We start from the raw sequence: 12,102 nt of genomic DNA on the forward strand, positions 1-12,102 counted from the left end.
TCAGGAATTATATCCTAAGCTGACATCTGCTACTGTGGGTAGGCACTCATGCTATGTACCCCATGAGTCCATGCACTGACCCCAAAGTTCAGGCTGGGCCAACCAAGTAGCCAGAACTATCCAGATAGCCAGTACCACCTGTGAAGCTCATGAAAATGAATCATAGATTCTCCAGTCATTTAAATACTATTTGGGGGTGGCACTAAATCAATGTATTCCTACAGCCAACCCTGTTGGAGCGTCACCAAGAGAGGCTTCAGAAGATTTGGACTTCCTTAAAAAAAGGGAAAGAATTTAATTCCAACTTGGATCTTCATGTGGATAGTACTCTGGCTCTCTTGGAAGGGAAGAATTTCTTTCATTTTCTCCTCTACAATTAACACACTACATATTTACACTGGAAGAGAGGACCCCAAGTTCTCAAGCACCAGTACCTTAGGAGAAACAGCAAGTATTGCAATGTAACTGGTACCCAGCAGCTCTACTTACATCATTTTCAGCAGTGGAAGACACATTCCTTAAACAAATGATCAGCTTCTAAAGACATGCAAGAGGTGGAACAAACCCCCAGATCATTCCTGACACAGCTCCACCACGAGCAGAAGGGCTCTCAGCACATAGTGAGGGCTCCATGAGGAAGACCCCAGCCTCACAAGCAGCCCCCAGCTCACAGGCAGAATGCTGGCACTGTTGCTACTCATGCTCTACCTGCTGGGGAAGCAGTCTGCTTCAGGAGAAAACAAAATCCACACTTAGCATGAACCCAGCAAGGGCAGGTGCGCTGACAGGCACTGCAGCATGGAATGAGCTGCACGCACGGTTGAAGGTGCCAGAACAGCTCCAGCCACAGCAACTGCTTGTTTCATCCACCCAGAAAACTTACCTGGAGTTTGCAGTGCTGCGATTTTCACTCTGGCTTCCCACCAGCATCAGTTTATGAGAGATGCAGGGAGCTGAAGCCCCGGACAGCAAACAGCTGGTGCCGCGCGAGCCTCACCCAGCTCCCAGGCACTTCACATTGGGCAAGGGGAAGGGAAGGGGGCAGCAGCTAGGGCTGTTGCAAACTCGACTCATCTACTGAGCAAGGGTTATGAGCATTGGCTATATCCAAACACACTTGTGGGACAGAGGGTAAAAAGCTGATGCCACAGCTTGGACTCCTTTCTGCAGAAATCAAACCAAGGACTGGTCCTGGCAAGCAACTCTCTACCCGACCACGTAGCCACAAAAGGGCTGTGGGTGCCAAAGCAGAGAAACCTTTCCATACCCCAAACCCAAGAGAAAAATAATTCCCGTTTCCAAAGAGCAAGGCAGAAAATCCAGTGCCAAGGCAGTTACTGTTGGGGTTTGATGGCCTTTTCATTAAGGATTGCTGTCCCTAGACCAGTAAATGCCTTTTAGATCCACATAGTGAAGTTAGAATGTCCCAAGCATCAATGACCATTTCACACCCCAGCAAGAGAGCAACAGGATCAGCATCTTAAAAAATAAAAGGTGATGTGCACACACAGAGTGACACGCTCAGGACCAAGTTTAATCCCAGCACCATGCCACTGCAGCACTGCGAGTAAGCCTGGTCCTTTCAGTGCAAATCCCAGAGTCAGGAGAAATACAGCAAAGGCTACTGAATGCTCTAGGAAAGCAGCATCACCAGAAGCTGGGGACTCCACAGGCACAGTAGATGAATCAGACGAGACTTGCCCAATGCTCACTTGGCAGAGAGCCCTGGAAAGTCTCTTTAATCTTTCAAAGAAACCATTGTATTAGTCACAGGCGGATTTTAGAGACTGCAGCACTGTGGGGCTCTCAGCTGACTCATTCCAGCTGCAACGAGACTTGTCCAATTCAAATTGCTTTCTAAACCAGTAATTCAGAGCATTCAAGAAATCTGATACAAGGCAGCAGCCACTCTTCCTCTGAGCCTTCCTGAAGCGGCATCTTTGCTGCAGAAAAAGCCCTGTAGACTAGGAAGAGGACACCGGCAATTCAGTAGCCTTTTTACATTAAAGAGGGATTTCCATACAAAAGTAGTCTGCAGGAAAACAAGATCTGAGAAGTGTTTTCTTCTTCTTCACAGTTTTCTTTTCCTGACCTTTTGGTTAACAATCCCACAGCTACAGGGGTATTCTGGAGAGGCCTTTCCATCCACAGTCAATCCTTTACTTGCTTCTGCAGCAAACCAGGAATGCCCACTGACTTCCAAATGTGTTCTTTTGCCAAAGTCCAGCTGTACAAGTGCATTTCATGGCAGAGTCCAAATGAAAGAGGATCCTCATGCTAAGGCAGAGGGTGATGAGGAAATAAGAAAATTCCTTCTTTGAAAGTGTCAGGGCAGGAACATCTAATTTGTAATGTCTCTGTATGGAAGTCTCACTTTAATATCAAGAAGTAGCTGAACAAACTGTACACCCATCCTCTTTGGCCAGGGAATACGAATATTTCTTGCACCTTATCACAGGAATTACAATGAACATTCACTTTGCTGTCCGCAGTTCAGGCAAGTATTAGGGATGCATTCATGCAGAATAAGACTGTTAGACCACTCCAGGGCTCTCTTTAGTTAGTACTAAAGCATTACGGATTAATCGTGTGCAGCCAGATTCAGCAAAGTGTTTGGTCAGAGAAGTTTAATGCAATGTAGTTTTACCTTCCTAAACTGGAGAGAGAGAATCTGCTGCTTGATAAGCTAAGCAAAAAACAGCATAAAAACCATTAGATAAAAAAGCATGGAAAGGAGCTGAAATAAACCGTTACAGAGACGTATTAATGTGAGTTGTTTTGCACAGGTCATAGTTCCTATTAAAAGAAGGTACAGCTGCCTTACTCAGGCTGACTGCCAGGACGAGCAAGCCACGTTGTAAATTGAAATCAAAGGCTGTAAAAATGAAACATTCATTAACTGCAGAGAATAAGTGTCAGGACATTTATACAAGTAGGTTTCCAAGAAGCAGCACCTGAGCCTTCCATGCACCATCTGCAGCGTTGTGCTCGAAGCAGGCAGCTCCACCCAGGTAAGTGGCCCTCAAGAGTACAGCCTGCTGCAAAGCCACTTGTCTGCCCACAAACAGGTGGCCTGAGCTGGTCACCTCCATCCTCCCAAGGACAGAGGTACCAGGGTTTTGGAGAAGCTGAAAATGCTCCGGTCACCATACACTGCTTTCTGGATTGTCAGCCAAATCACTAAGGGCTGGCCAAAAAAAAAAAAAAAAAAAAAAAAAACCAACAAAACAAACAAACAAGAACTATAATAAAATACAGACTTTTCAGGAATCTACAGGTTATGTCTTCTTTGCAGGAGCATTGTATAAAATCAGCCATTTCAGGGAATGAAATCCAACACCAAACCCTACCCAAGACACCCAGATGAGTTACTTACCAACAGCCACCAGCTCTCCCAGAGGAGTGTCTTCAGGGGCTCACATCCGCAGCCAAATTACCCACACTGTCATTTTGTGGCAGCAGCAGCCCTTGCTTATTAGGAAATAAACTCAGCACAGACCAACAGCAGCCAGGAGTGGTTCATCAGACTGTGCCCTGGGTTCATCTACATAAGAACCAGAAGTCTAAAAGTAGGTACCAGCCAGCCTGCAGCACGCAAGCTCCCTGACTTAATCACACTGAAATACACAATCATTTTGTCTACTACAACCTCGCCACATGGCCTCAGAGGTGACTGGAGTGTGGACATGCCCTTTGGGTTGTAAGGCATCAGACCTTACCAGCCTGGGACGCTGGAGCACTACTGAACAACCAAACCGCTGTGCCTTCTGATGGTGGACAGCATGAAGAGCTAAGAAAGGTGAACACCTCCAGGTCTCCTGCCCAAATTACCACATCTGGGCTCTGCACATGTCCCTGTTGCACAGAAGTCAGCAGAACTCAGTCTTGTCCTAAAAATGACTACAGAAGGCCTCTGGGAACTGCTACTGCCAACCCTGCAGCACTTCCACCTGTGGATGAAGAACTAACATGCAAGTCACTTTAATTGCGTGTGTAGAGACTCTTACTAGAAGAAGAGCAGCCTCCTGAAGAGCTCACTGACTCCTTTTGCTCAGATCAGGGGAGCAAGGACAGATCAGACAGAGGAAGTTTTAGGCAGCCACTCAGGAGCGGCTCTAACCCAACAAACACGGGTGGCACTTGCCCTTTCAGCAGCAGCTTCACCCTCTCCACCCCCAGCCGCATGACCCTGATCTCTTCCCAGTGCCAGTACTGCTCATGCCACCAGACGATGAGTGGATCAGGAGCTATCTGGCTGGAAAAGCATCAAACACTAACCAAAACAGGTCGACGATCAGCTGCCTGATCCATCTTGTGTGCAGTGGGTTGGCCCATGGGAGAAGTCTGAGGAACTTCAGCCTTTGGCTTTTCCAGTTGAGTCCCAGCACCTGGGGCATCCCTTTGAGCTCCAAGCCCTTTCCAGCACTACAAGGCCCTGGCATTACCTGCCTTACTGACCAGCACATCGCTTTGCCTTCACCATTCCTGCCCAGCCCAACGCTTTAAGAGACCTCCAATTCCTCTGAGCTGCTTTCCAACAGTAAAGGAACCCAAAAATGTTTTGCATACCCACTAAAAGGGAAACCATCTCCTTTTGACCTCCAGAAACATAAAGGACACAGGCACTGCTTGAGGAGCCAGGAGGGTAGATCCTAAAATGCCTGCTGGAGAGTGCTATCATTAGCAGAAGCAGTGTTTCAGTCATGCTTTCTTGCACAAGACAGACAGGGAGGTGTCTTGTCTCCAACGTAAAGCAAATCATTCAAGAGGCAAGAGTCAGAATGAAGGGTGCCTGTGACACAACCCCCTTCTGCTCACGTACGTGATCAAGCAGTGAACACCGTCAGCACTTTTAATTCCCAGCGTACAGCACACAGCCCAGGCTTTATTCACTGCATGTCCTGAAACATTATGCTAAATATTGGACTGATGGTCTCTTGAGGAGCCCTAATACTATCAAAAAAAAAGAAAGACACCACCATTAAGAGCACAGGCATTAACTAAAGTTTAACCCCAATATGCTAAGGAACTAAGCAAACTTTTTTTTTTTTTTTTTTTTTTTTTTTTTGTCACAGACTAGAGATTTAAGCCCAGAGAGAGTAAGATCAAATTCTAAAAGCTCCAGCTACAACAGCCCTGCCTGCAGGCAGCTGGCGTTTCTCTTCATTTTAATTAAGTTTACAGCATACCCACACAGAGCTGCACCAGCATAACTACATAAGAGTCTAAACCAAACCTATTAACTTGGAAATGCGGGACTCCTGTGCAAGGCACAACAGATGCCCCAGCACGCCTAGCTTGATACGCCTTGGGATTGGGCTGTCCGTATCCTCAGCTCTCCAGAGACTTGTTAGTGTACACAGTGCAGGATTCTGCTAATTAAATGCAGCATCTACAGCGGATATATCTCCTCTGAGCAAGCTTGAGGGATGTAGGATAAAGGCAGCAGCTTAGCTTATCCTGAGATACGAATCAAGGTCTAAAGGCACTGGTTTCTCTCCGCTGGAGAAAGGGGGCTCTGGATGCTTAGATTGGAGAGGTCTGCTCTGTGCATGCCCAATGCTTGTGGGAGGAAAGTCAGGAAAGTCTCTGCAGGCTATGAGGTAAGAGACAGCTTGGTAAAAACTAGCCCCAAAAGTGCAGGTTTGGTTATTAACTGCTGTTGCACCAGCCCATGAGAACTACACCCCGCTGCTCAGCCTCAGCTCTTCTTAAATTTCCTTTCATGAGATGCTTTCAAACTTTGGACATTTATCACCCTCTCATAAGTTTTAGCCCTTCACCTGCTTGTAATTTCCTTCAGAAATGAAGACTGTCTCCCCCATTTTTCATGCACTTGCCAAATTTCAGTCTTGCTGCAAGGGCAGGAGGTAGAACTCAACACCACTCACTTCCTAGTCGCTAAAAGTTTTGCTCAAATTGATGGCCTAGTCTGGTACATCACCTCACAGGGGAGGACAAGTTAATTGCTTTAAAAACAGACTTTAAATCCAGTATCTTTTCTAATCCCTCTCATGCAGTCACTGCACAAAATCCTCATTTCTCTGTTTCTTTATCTGGGAGTGAAGAAAGCATTCTCCTTCCAGCTCAGGTCCTCACATGGATGTCAACAGGAGTTCAAGAGACACTGAAATATGCCTTGCAGTAGCTTCGTCCTCACGTGGACATGGACTCGACCTGCAACAGTCACTAATACATTTCAGTGCTCTTCTACAGCACGAAGATTGAGCTGCACTAGCTGTCCAGTGCAACACGTGAACAGAGAAATGCCTCAATGACAGCAAGCCCAAGACCTCCGAGTTATGTTCTGAAGGAAATAGCATTGCAGAAAACTCTGTGTAAGAACCCACGGAGAACGGGGCAGAACACCCCCAGGACACAGGGACTGCTCTGACAGTCCCGTGCAGATGCTCCCTCCCACTGCTACTCTGACCCGTGATATTACTGGGTATGTTTTGCACATGCAGTCTCCTAAGGATAAGATTTCACATGAACTTCTCTGCCTCCAAGGTTAATACTACTTGAGGCAAACACAAGCCACTCTGAATGTTTTCTCAGCTGTCAGTAGCCAAGCATTTCTGATTTTTGAAAGACAACAACGAAGCTTTCATGTACATGTGGTTATGCTTAAGGCTTCTTTCCTGCCATGTGTCTCACTTCTTATCAAGCACTTCATGCACACACGGAAAAAGTGTGTTTGTGTTTCATACACTGTGGCAGTAATTATCAGCTACCTTGTGATAAACTAGCTGTGAGTGCTGTGGAGTTGTACAAGACACGTTGTTATTTTACAGACTGGAAAATGGATGTATTGAGTCTTTACTTGTCAAGGTCACAGAATAAATCGATGTTAGAGCTGGAGAAATATGGTATTTTTCTGCAAGTAATTTACTCCAAGACAAATGAACATGGACTGGAATGTTACAATTCAGAGCTAGATTTCATTAACAGGGAAGGTGGAAAACAATAAATTGAGTTACATGTTCCCGTATCAACTGCTGTAACACTCAGGAGATGCTTTAGATTTGTGTATTTTAACTCCGAAGTATCACTGTCTTTATTATCCAAATTAACTTTACAGCTAGAAGAAAGACATCAAGAAACAAGAATGGACAAAAAGCTCTTCCATCTTCCCCTTCTCAAACCTGCTGATGCTATAAGAGGTGAGAGACAGTGTGAAATAACAGCCTCATTCATCCAGGCCCTTCCTTCCCTAGCTGAGACAGGGCGAGGATGGAGCAGATTTTAATTTCTTCTCCTGGAATCTGCCTCTCTTGCAACCCCCCCTCTACGCAATGAAAGGGGATTGCAGGTCTGGGAAATGTCTCCATTTATGAGGCTTCCGGAGAAGAGCAAAATTCATACCTGTGATCTATTTTAAATTCGAGCACTGCTCTTGAAGGACACTGTTTGTTCAGCTCCACGTCGTGATCTTTCACTTTTGGTTATCATCTTATCAGTCTACACACCAGCATTACCTAACTTTCTACCAGACGAGGACAGGACACCTTAAAAAGGACTGAAGAAAACACAGCTTGGGATTATTATTCATAGCATACAGTTGTCAAGGAGCCCAATCAAACCAGGCATGACTGCACATACAGCCGTACCTACAGGAAAAAGACACCTCTACCCTCAGGAGCCTACAGACTGCAGATCAGCCCATTAATGCCTTCGTTTTTGTCTTTTGAGCAAGTATTGGATGAGCGTCCTTCAAAATCTGGGACACTTCTGTTAGACAAGAGATGCACCAAATTCCCTCCGAAGCCACAGTTGGTTTCCTATCAGGAATTTATACAGATGACTGCCAAAAGCGAGGTCTCACAAGAAGTTACAGATGCCCAGCTGCTGAAGAGGGAATTCCTCTGAACTAAGACAGCTAACCATGCATTTCAGGAGCTAAGCAGCCCTGCGTTTTCAGCTCACTTTATTATAGTAACAGCTCTTTTCACCTTAATTTGTTATTACATGCAAAGGAAGAGATACAAGATAGGGAACCATTCTTAGCCAGAAAAGCCGGGTACATAGAAAAATGACGGCAAGGCACCCTCTTAAACTCAACTGCCACCACAGCCAGAAACAGCTGTCCAAGAAAAGATCAGAGGGAATGTCACTATACTCTATAAATAGCTGCGTATGACGAAGCTATGACAGCAGAAAGATATTTAAGCAAGGAGGCAATGCTTTAACAAGACCTAGTAGCAGACATCCGCACTAGATGAGAGGTACTGATCATATCCAACAGAAGAGTCAGCCTAGCACTCAAATGAAACCTTTGTCATAAGTTTTTATGAAAAAAAAAAAAGTATCTCCGCACTAGATGTCTTCCAAAGTCGGCTAGTTCTTACAAAAAGGACACTAATAGAGACTTTCTGAAGTCATGAATGCAGCTAAGGCAGATCCTGGACAGGACTGGCAGCTTTTCCTCTCACTTTGTAAAGTAATTATAGTCCACTGCTTTAAGACGTAAGAGTTTAAAAACATGACAAAAACAAAACCACTTGGTGGCTGCGAGGGCAAGGCAAGTCACCATACCTGCTGCTCTTCATTGCCCGTTATCAGATAAATTAAAAGACAGAGGAGAGCCAGTAATTGATGGTCTCTGAACTGTCTGTTCAAAGGGAAAGACTCCTCTTAAAGACCAGTTCTCAAGTGCACAAAAGGTAAATATCCTAGATACTCTCTTTAATAAAGGGATGATATTCTTTATCATGGGGTGCATGAGGCACTGCACTGCTGGTCGGTCAAGGGCAGTGATTTTCCTGCTCTGCACTGGTGCAGCCTCACCTTGAGAGCTGTGTGCAGCTTGAGGTGCCGCAAAATTAGAGAGTGCTCCAAAGAGCGCAACAAAAATGGTGAAAGGTCTGGAGGGCAAGGTGTACGAGGAGCAACTGAAGTCCCTTGGTTTGTTCAGCCTAGAGAAGGCTGAAGGGAGGCCTCGTGGTGGCCTGAAGCTTCCTCCCGAGGGAAGCGGAGTAGCTTGTGCTGAGCTCTGCTCTCTGGGGACAGCGATAGGACCCGAGGGAACAGCATGGAGCTGGGACGGGGCAGGGTCAGGCTGGGGTGTCAGGAAGAGGTTCTTCACAGAGAGGGTGGTCAGGCACTGGGACAGGCTCCCCAGGGCAGTGGTCAAGGCACTGAGTGTGCTGGAGTTCAAAAAGCATTTGGACAACACTCAGCCACGTGGTCTGATTTTTGGGTGGTCCTGTGTGGAGCCAGGAGTTAGACTCAATGATCCTTGTGTGTCTCTGCCAACTCAGGACAGTCCATGAATATAGCAATTCTCAACACCTCTGTTCTTTGGAACTCTGTAGCATCACCCCATCGATTTCTCCAAGTTAAAAAATGGAAAAGCACATACCAGTTTCCAAATAGGAATTCTTCAATTTACACATCACTTTCCTACTATGGGCTTAGGGAAGCCAACTGAGACCATCTAGGCTATTCTCTACATGGCTCATTAATAGAAGTATGCTGGTGAAACTTTTTCATGAGTTGTCCCTAACCTCAGTTTATTTTCACAAAGATTTCCTCATCATGTCACTACTCTCTCTAGTCTTTTCCTTTGGGAACTGGTGATGAGAGCAGGCAAGTATTTCAGCTAAACACTCCACAAATACATACAGAGGCAGCAATAGAGAAAAAAAAAAACACATACTTTCTTTGGATCATTGTATCCATTTCTGCTCTCCAACCACCAAAACAGCCTCCCACTGCAATTCTGTATCTGCACCACTCGTCCCATGCTCATCAGCTTCAAACCCACCAAATTCAAATACATTCTGCATTAAAGAAAACTGCTGAATGTTATCTGCTGTTCTGCACGTCACTCATCTTGCTTTTCAAGTTCTCCCAGGCAAGCTCTCCAGATGTTCCCGGATTTAATTAAATTCATAATTGCTTTCTGAAAGCCTCCTCGCTACATCATTCCTACTCACTCGCTTTCCAGAATTGTTATGATACGTTATTTAATTACAGGACAAAAAGCCCCACTTCATTCAAACCCTTGCCCTGCATCATAGACAGCGATGCAGTTTCACAGCAAGTTTCCACACAGCCTGGCTCAAATCTTCTGCACTTGTAGACATACTCTAGGCTGTGCAGGGAGCAAGACTTCTATATTACTCTTCCCCTGTTCATTAGAGAAACTGGAAGATGTCACAAATACAGGGAAAGGTCAGTTTTGCTATTTAGCAAATATCTATTCACTGCTCCTTATAACAGAAGGGACAGCCACTGAAGTTAAATGGCAAAATGAAATTACCTTGCCATAGGCTTTGATGACCCAGTCCTTGAATGGGTTGAAAAAGGAATTGGACAATTTGTGGAAAACAAATCCATTGCCAATTTGATCTTTGCAGCAGTGTCACTTTTTCTGCAAAAGCATAAGGCTCCTACATATGGAAACTGGGGTGCTGTCAATACACAGTGCTCGCATGGCAATGTCAAGGTGTTCAGGGCTAGGAGCTTTGCAGTCAGGGAGCGGTATTGCTGTGCTTGAGCAGCACAGTCAACACATCCCGGAGATGCCAGGCTCGCCCACATCACTCTGCATCTTCCTCAATGGCCTCGAGCAAAATCTCTGGGATCTGGGGAAGCCAGCTGGGAACACTGGAAGTATTAGTTGAGGACTGCTGAACCCTCCCTTATGGCTAAACAGATTAAAGGTGCAATTTGAACATACTGGGAGGGTGCGGGGGGGATGAATAGAGAATCAAGCTCTAGGCAAAAGGCCTCAACATCTTATTAAAGACTCTACCTTTAATCTGTAGAATGGAGGTACTGGACTCAATTACACATTTCCTTTGCAGCATTAAGCATGGTCTGAGGTCACAGGTTGGTTTTGAATACTGCATGTGTATTTCTTGGTACTGAAGATGCTAGGGTACACAGCCAGATTGCAATTAGATTGCACACTACAATACAAGCACAAAGGAACTGAATTAAGGCAACTTAACTTTGGCATTACCCCAGCTTTAACATCTGACTGCCAGGCAGCACATTTCCATCTCTTTCGGTGCTCTATTTATTTTCACAAATCTCAGATTATTTGAGGCATCAACCCTTGACATGCTGGAAATGGATTATTTATAAATCGTCGATAAGAAAGATGCACACTCAATTCAAGAGCTTACAGGTTGAAGAGTACTCATAGCAAATTCAAAGTAATTTAAAGGCTTTATTTCGAACAACTAATGCTGTAACCAACACCTTCGCCTTCACTGGCACGTTGCCTTGCATTCACTAACCTCAGCCAGTCCGAGTTAGCAACATGTTTATCATACCTTCTCCCCTGAGAACAAAGCCTCATTCCTACCACAGACCTCCTGCCTGAGGCCATTTCTAACCCAGGAATGTAGTTCTCGTCACTGCTCAGCCCGTATCTACATAGTAGAAATGCCTTTTTGGCAATAAGATAAGGCACCCGCACAGCGGGCCCCTTGCATGGAGTCTGGTGTAGATAACACCAGCAGTTTCACTACTATGAAGCCAGAAAGGGCAGGGCAGTATCCTGCAGGCAAGTTTAACCTCAAATATTCTGAGGTTTAAATAAAAAATAAAAATTAAAAAAAAAAAAAAAAAAAAAAAGAAGAAGAAAAACACAGAAGCTCATGTCTGTCACCATTTCACAGCATGAAAGTCCACTCGGCCCCGTTATAAGAAGATGCACGATGCTGACCGTCCCTGCCCCAGCAACAGCCACAGAAATACACCCGCAGGGAAGCGAGGAGCGAACACACGCCACATCGCTTTTGGGATGCGCCTGGGTTCTCATCGATCCAGCTGGCCTCTGCTATCCTGCTGTAACCCTGGCAGGGCCCCCCGGGGCATGCGGACACGGCACTCCCAGCTCTGCGCTGCCTTCACCCTCAGCAGCGCCCGGCAGCCTCCAGCCGCTCGCCACCCGGGTGTGCCCCTGGCTGCGGGCTGGACGGCCGCCCGCTGCCCGGGACAAGAGCCTGGCCTTCCGCACTGGTGCTCCACCTTTTAACACAGCTGGATTTCACCTCCCAGCTCCCAAATCAGTCGTTTTGGTTCCCCACCGTCTCCTTGGAAGCCTGTCCGCAGGCAGCGATGCCATGCCCAGCACTCAGCGGGCAC

At 46.0% G+C, this 12,102-nt stretch overlaps 1 protein-coding gene across 1 annotated transcript in view; it reads right to left on the reverse strand.

Annotated features, from left to right (window-relative positions):
- Window positions 1-12,102, reverse strand: part of ALPK3 (alpha kinase 3) — a gene marked incomplete at its 5' end in the record, with an annotated part of 33,886 nt that overhangs the window by 21,422 nt on the left and 362 nt on the right. Inside the window, 1 exon segment of the mRNA XM_084531936.1 lies at window positions 2,648-2,686. Within this exon segment, the coding sequence (XP_084388062.1) occupies window positions 2,648-2,686 (39 nt within the window).

Source organism: Aythya ferina (assembly GCF_964211825.1).
Source record: "Aythya ferina genome assembly, chromosome: 11".
NCBI lineage: Eukaryota > Metazoa > Chordata > Aves > Anseriformes > Anatidae > Aythya > Aythya ferina.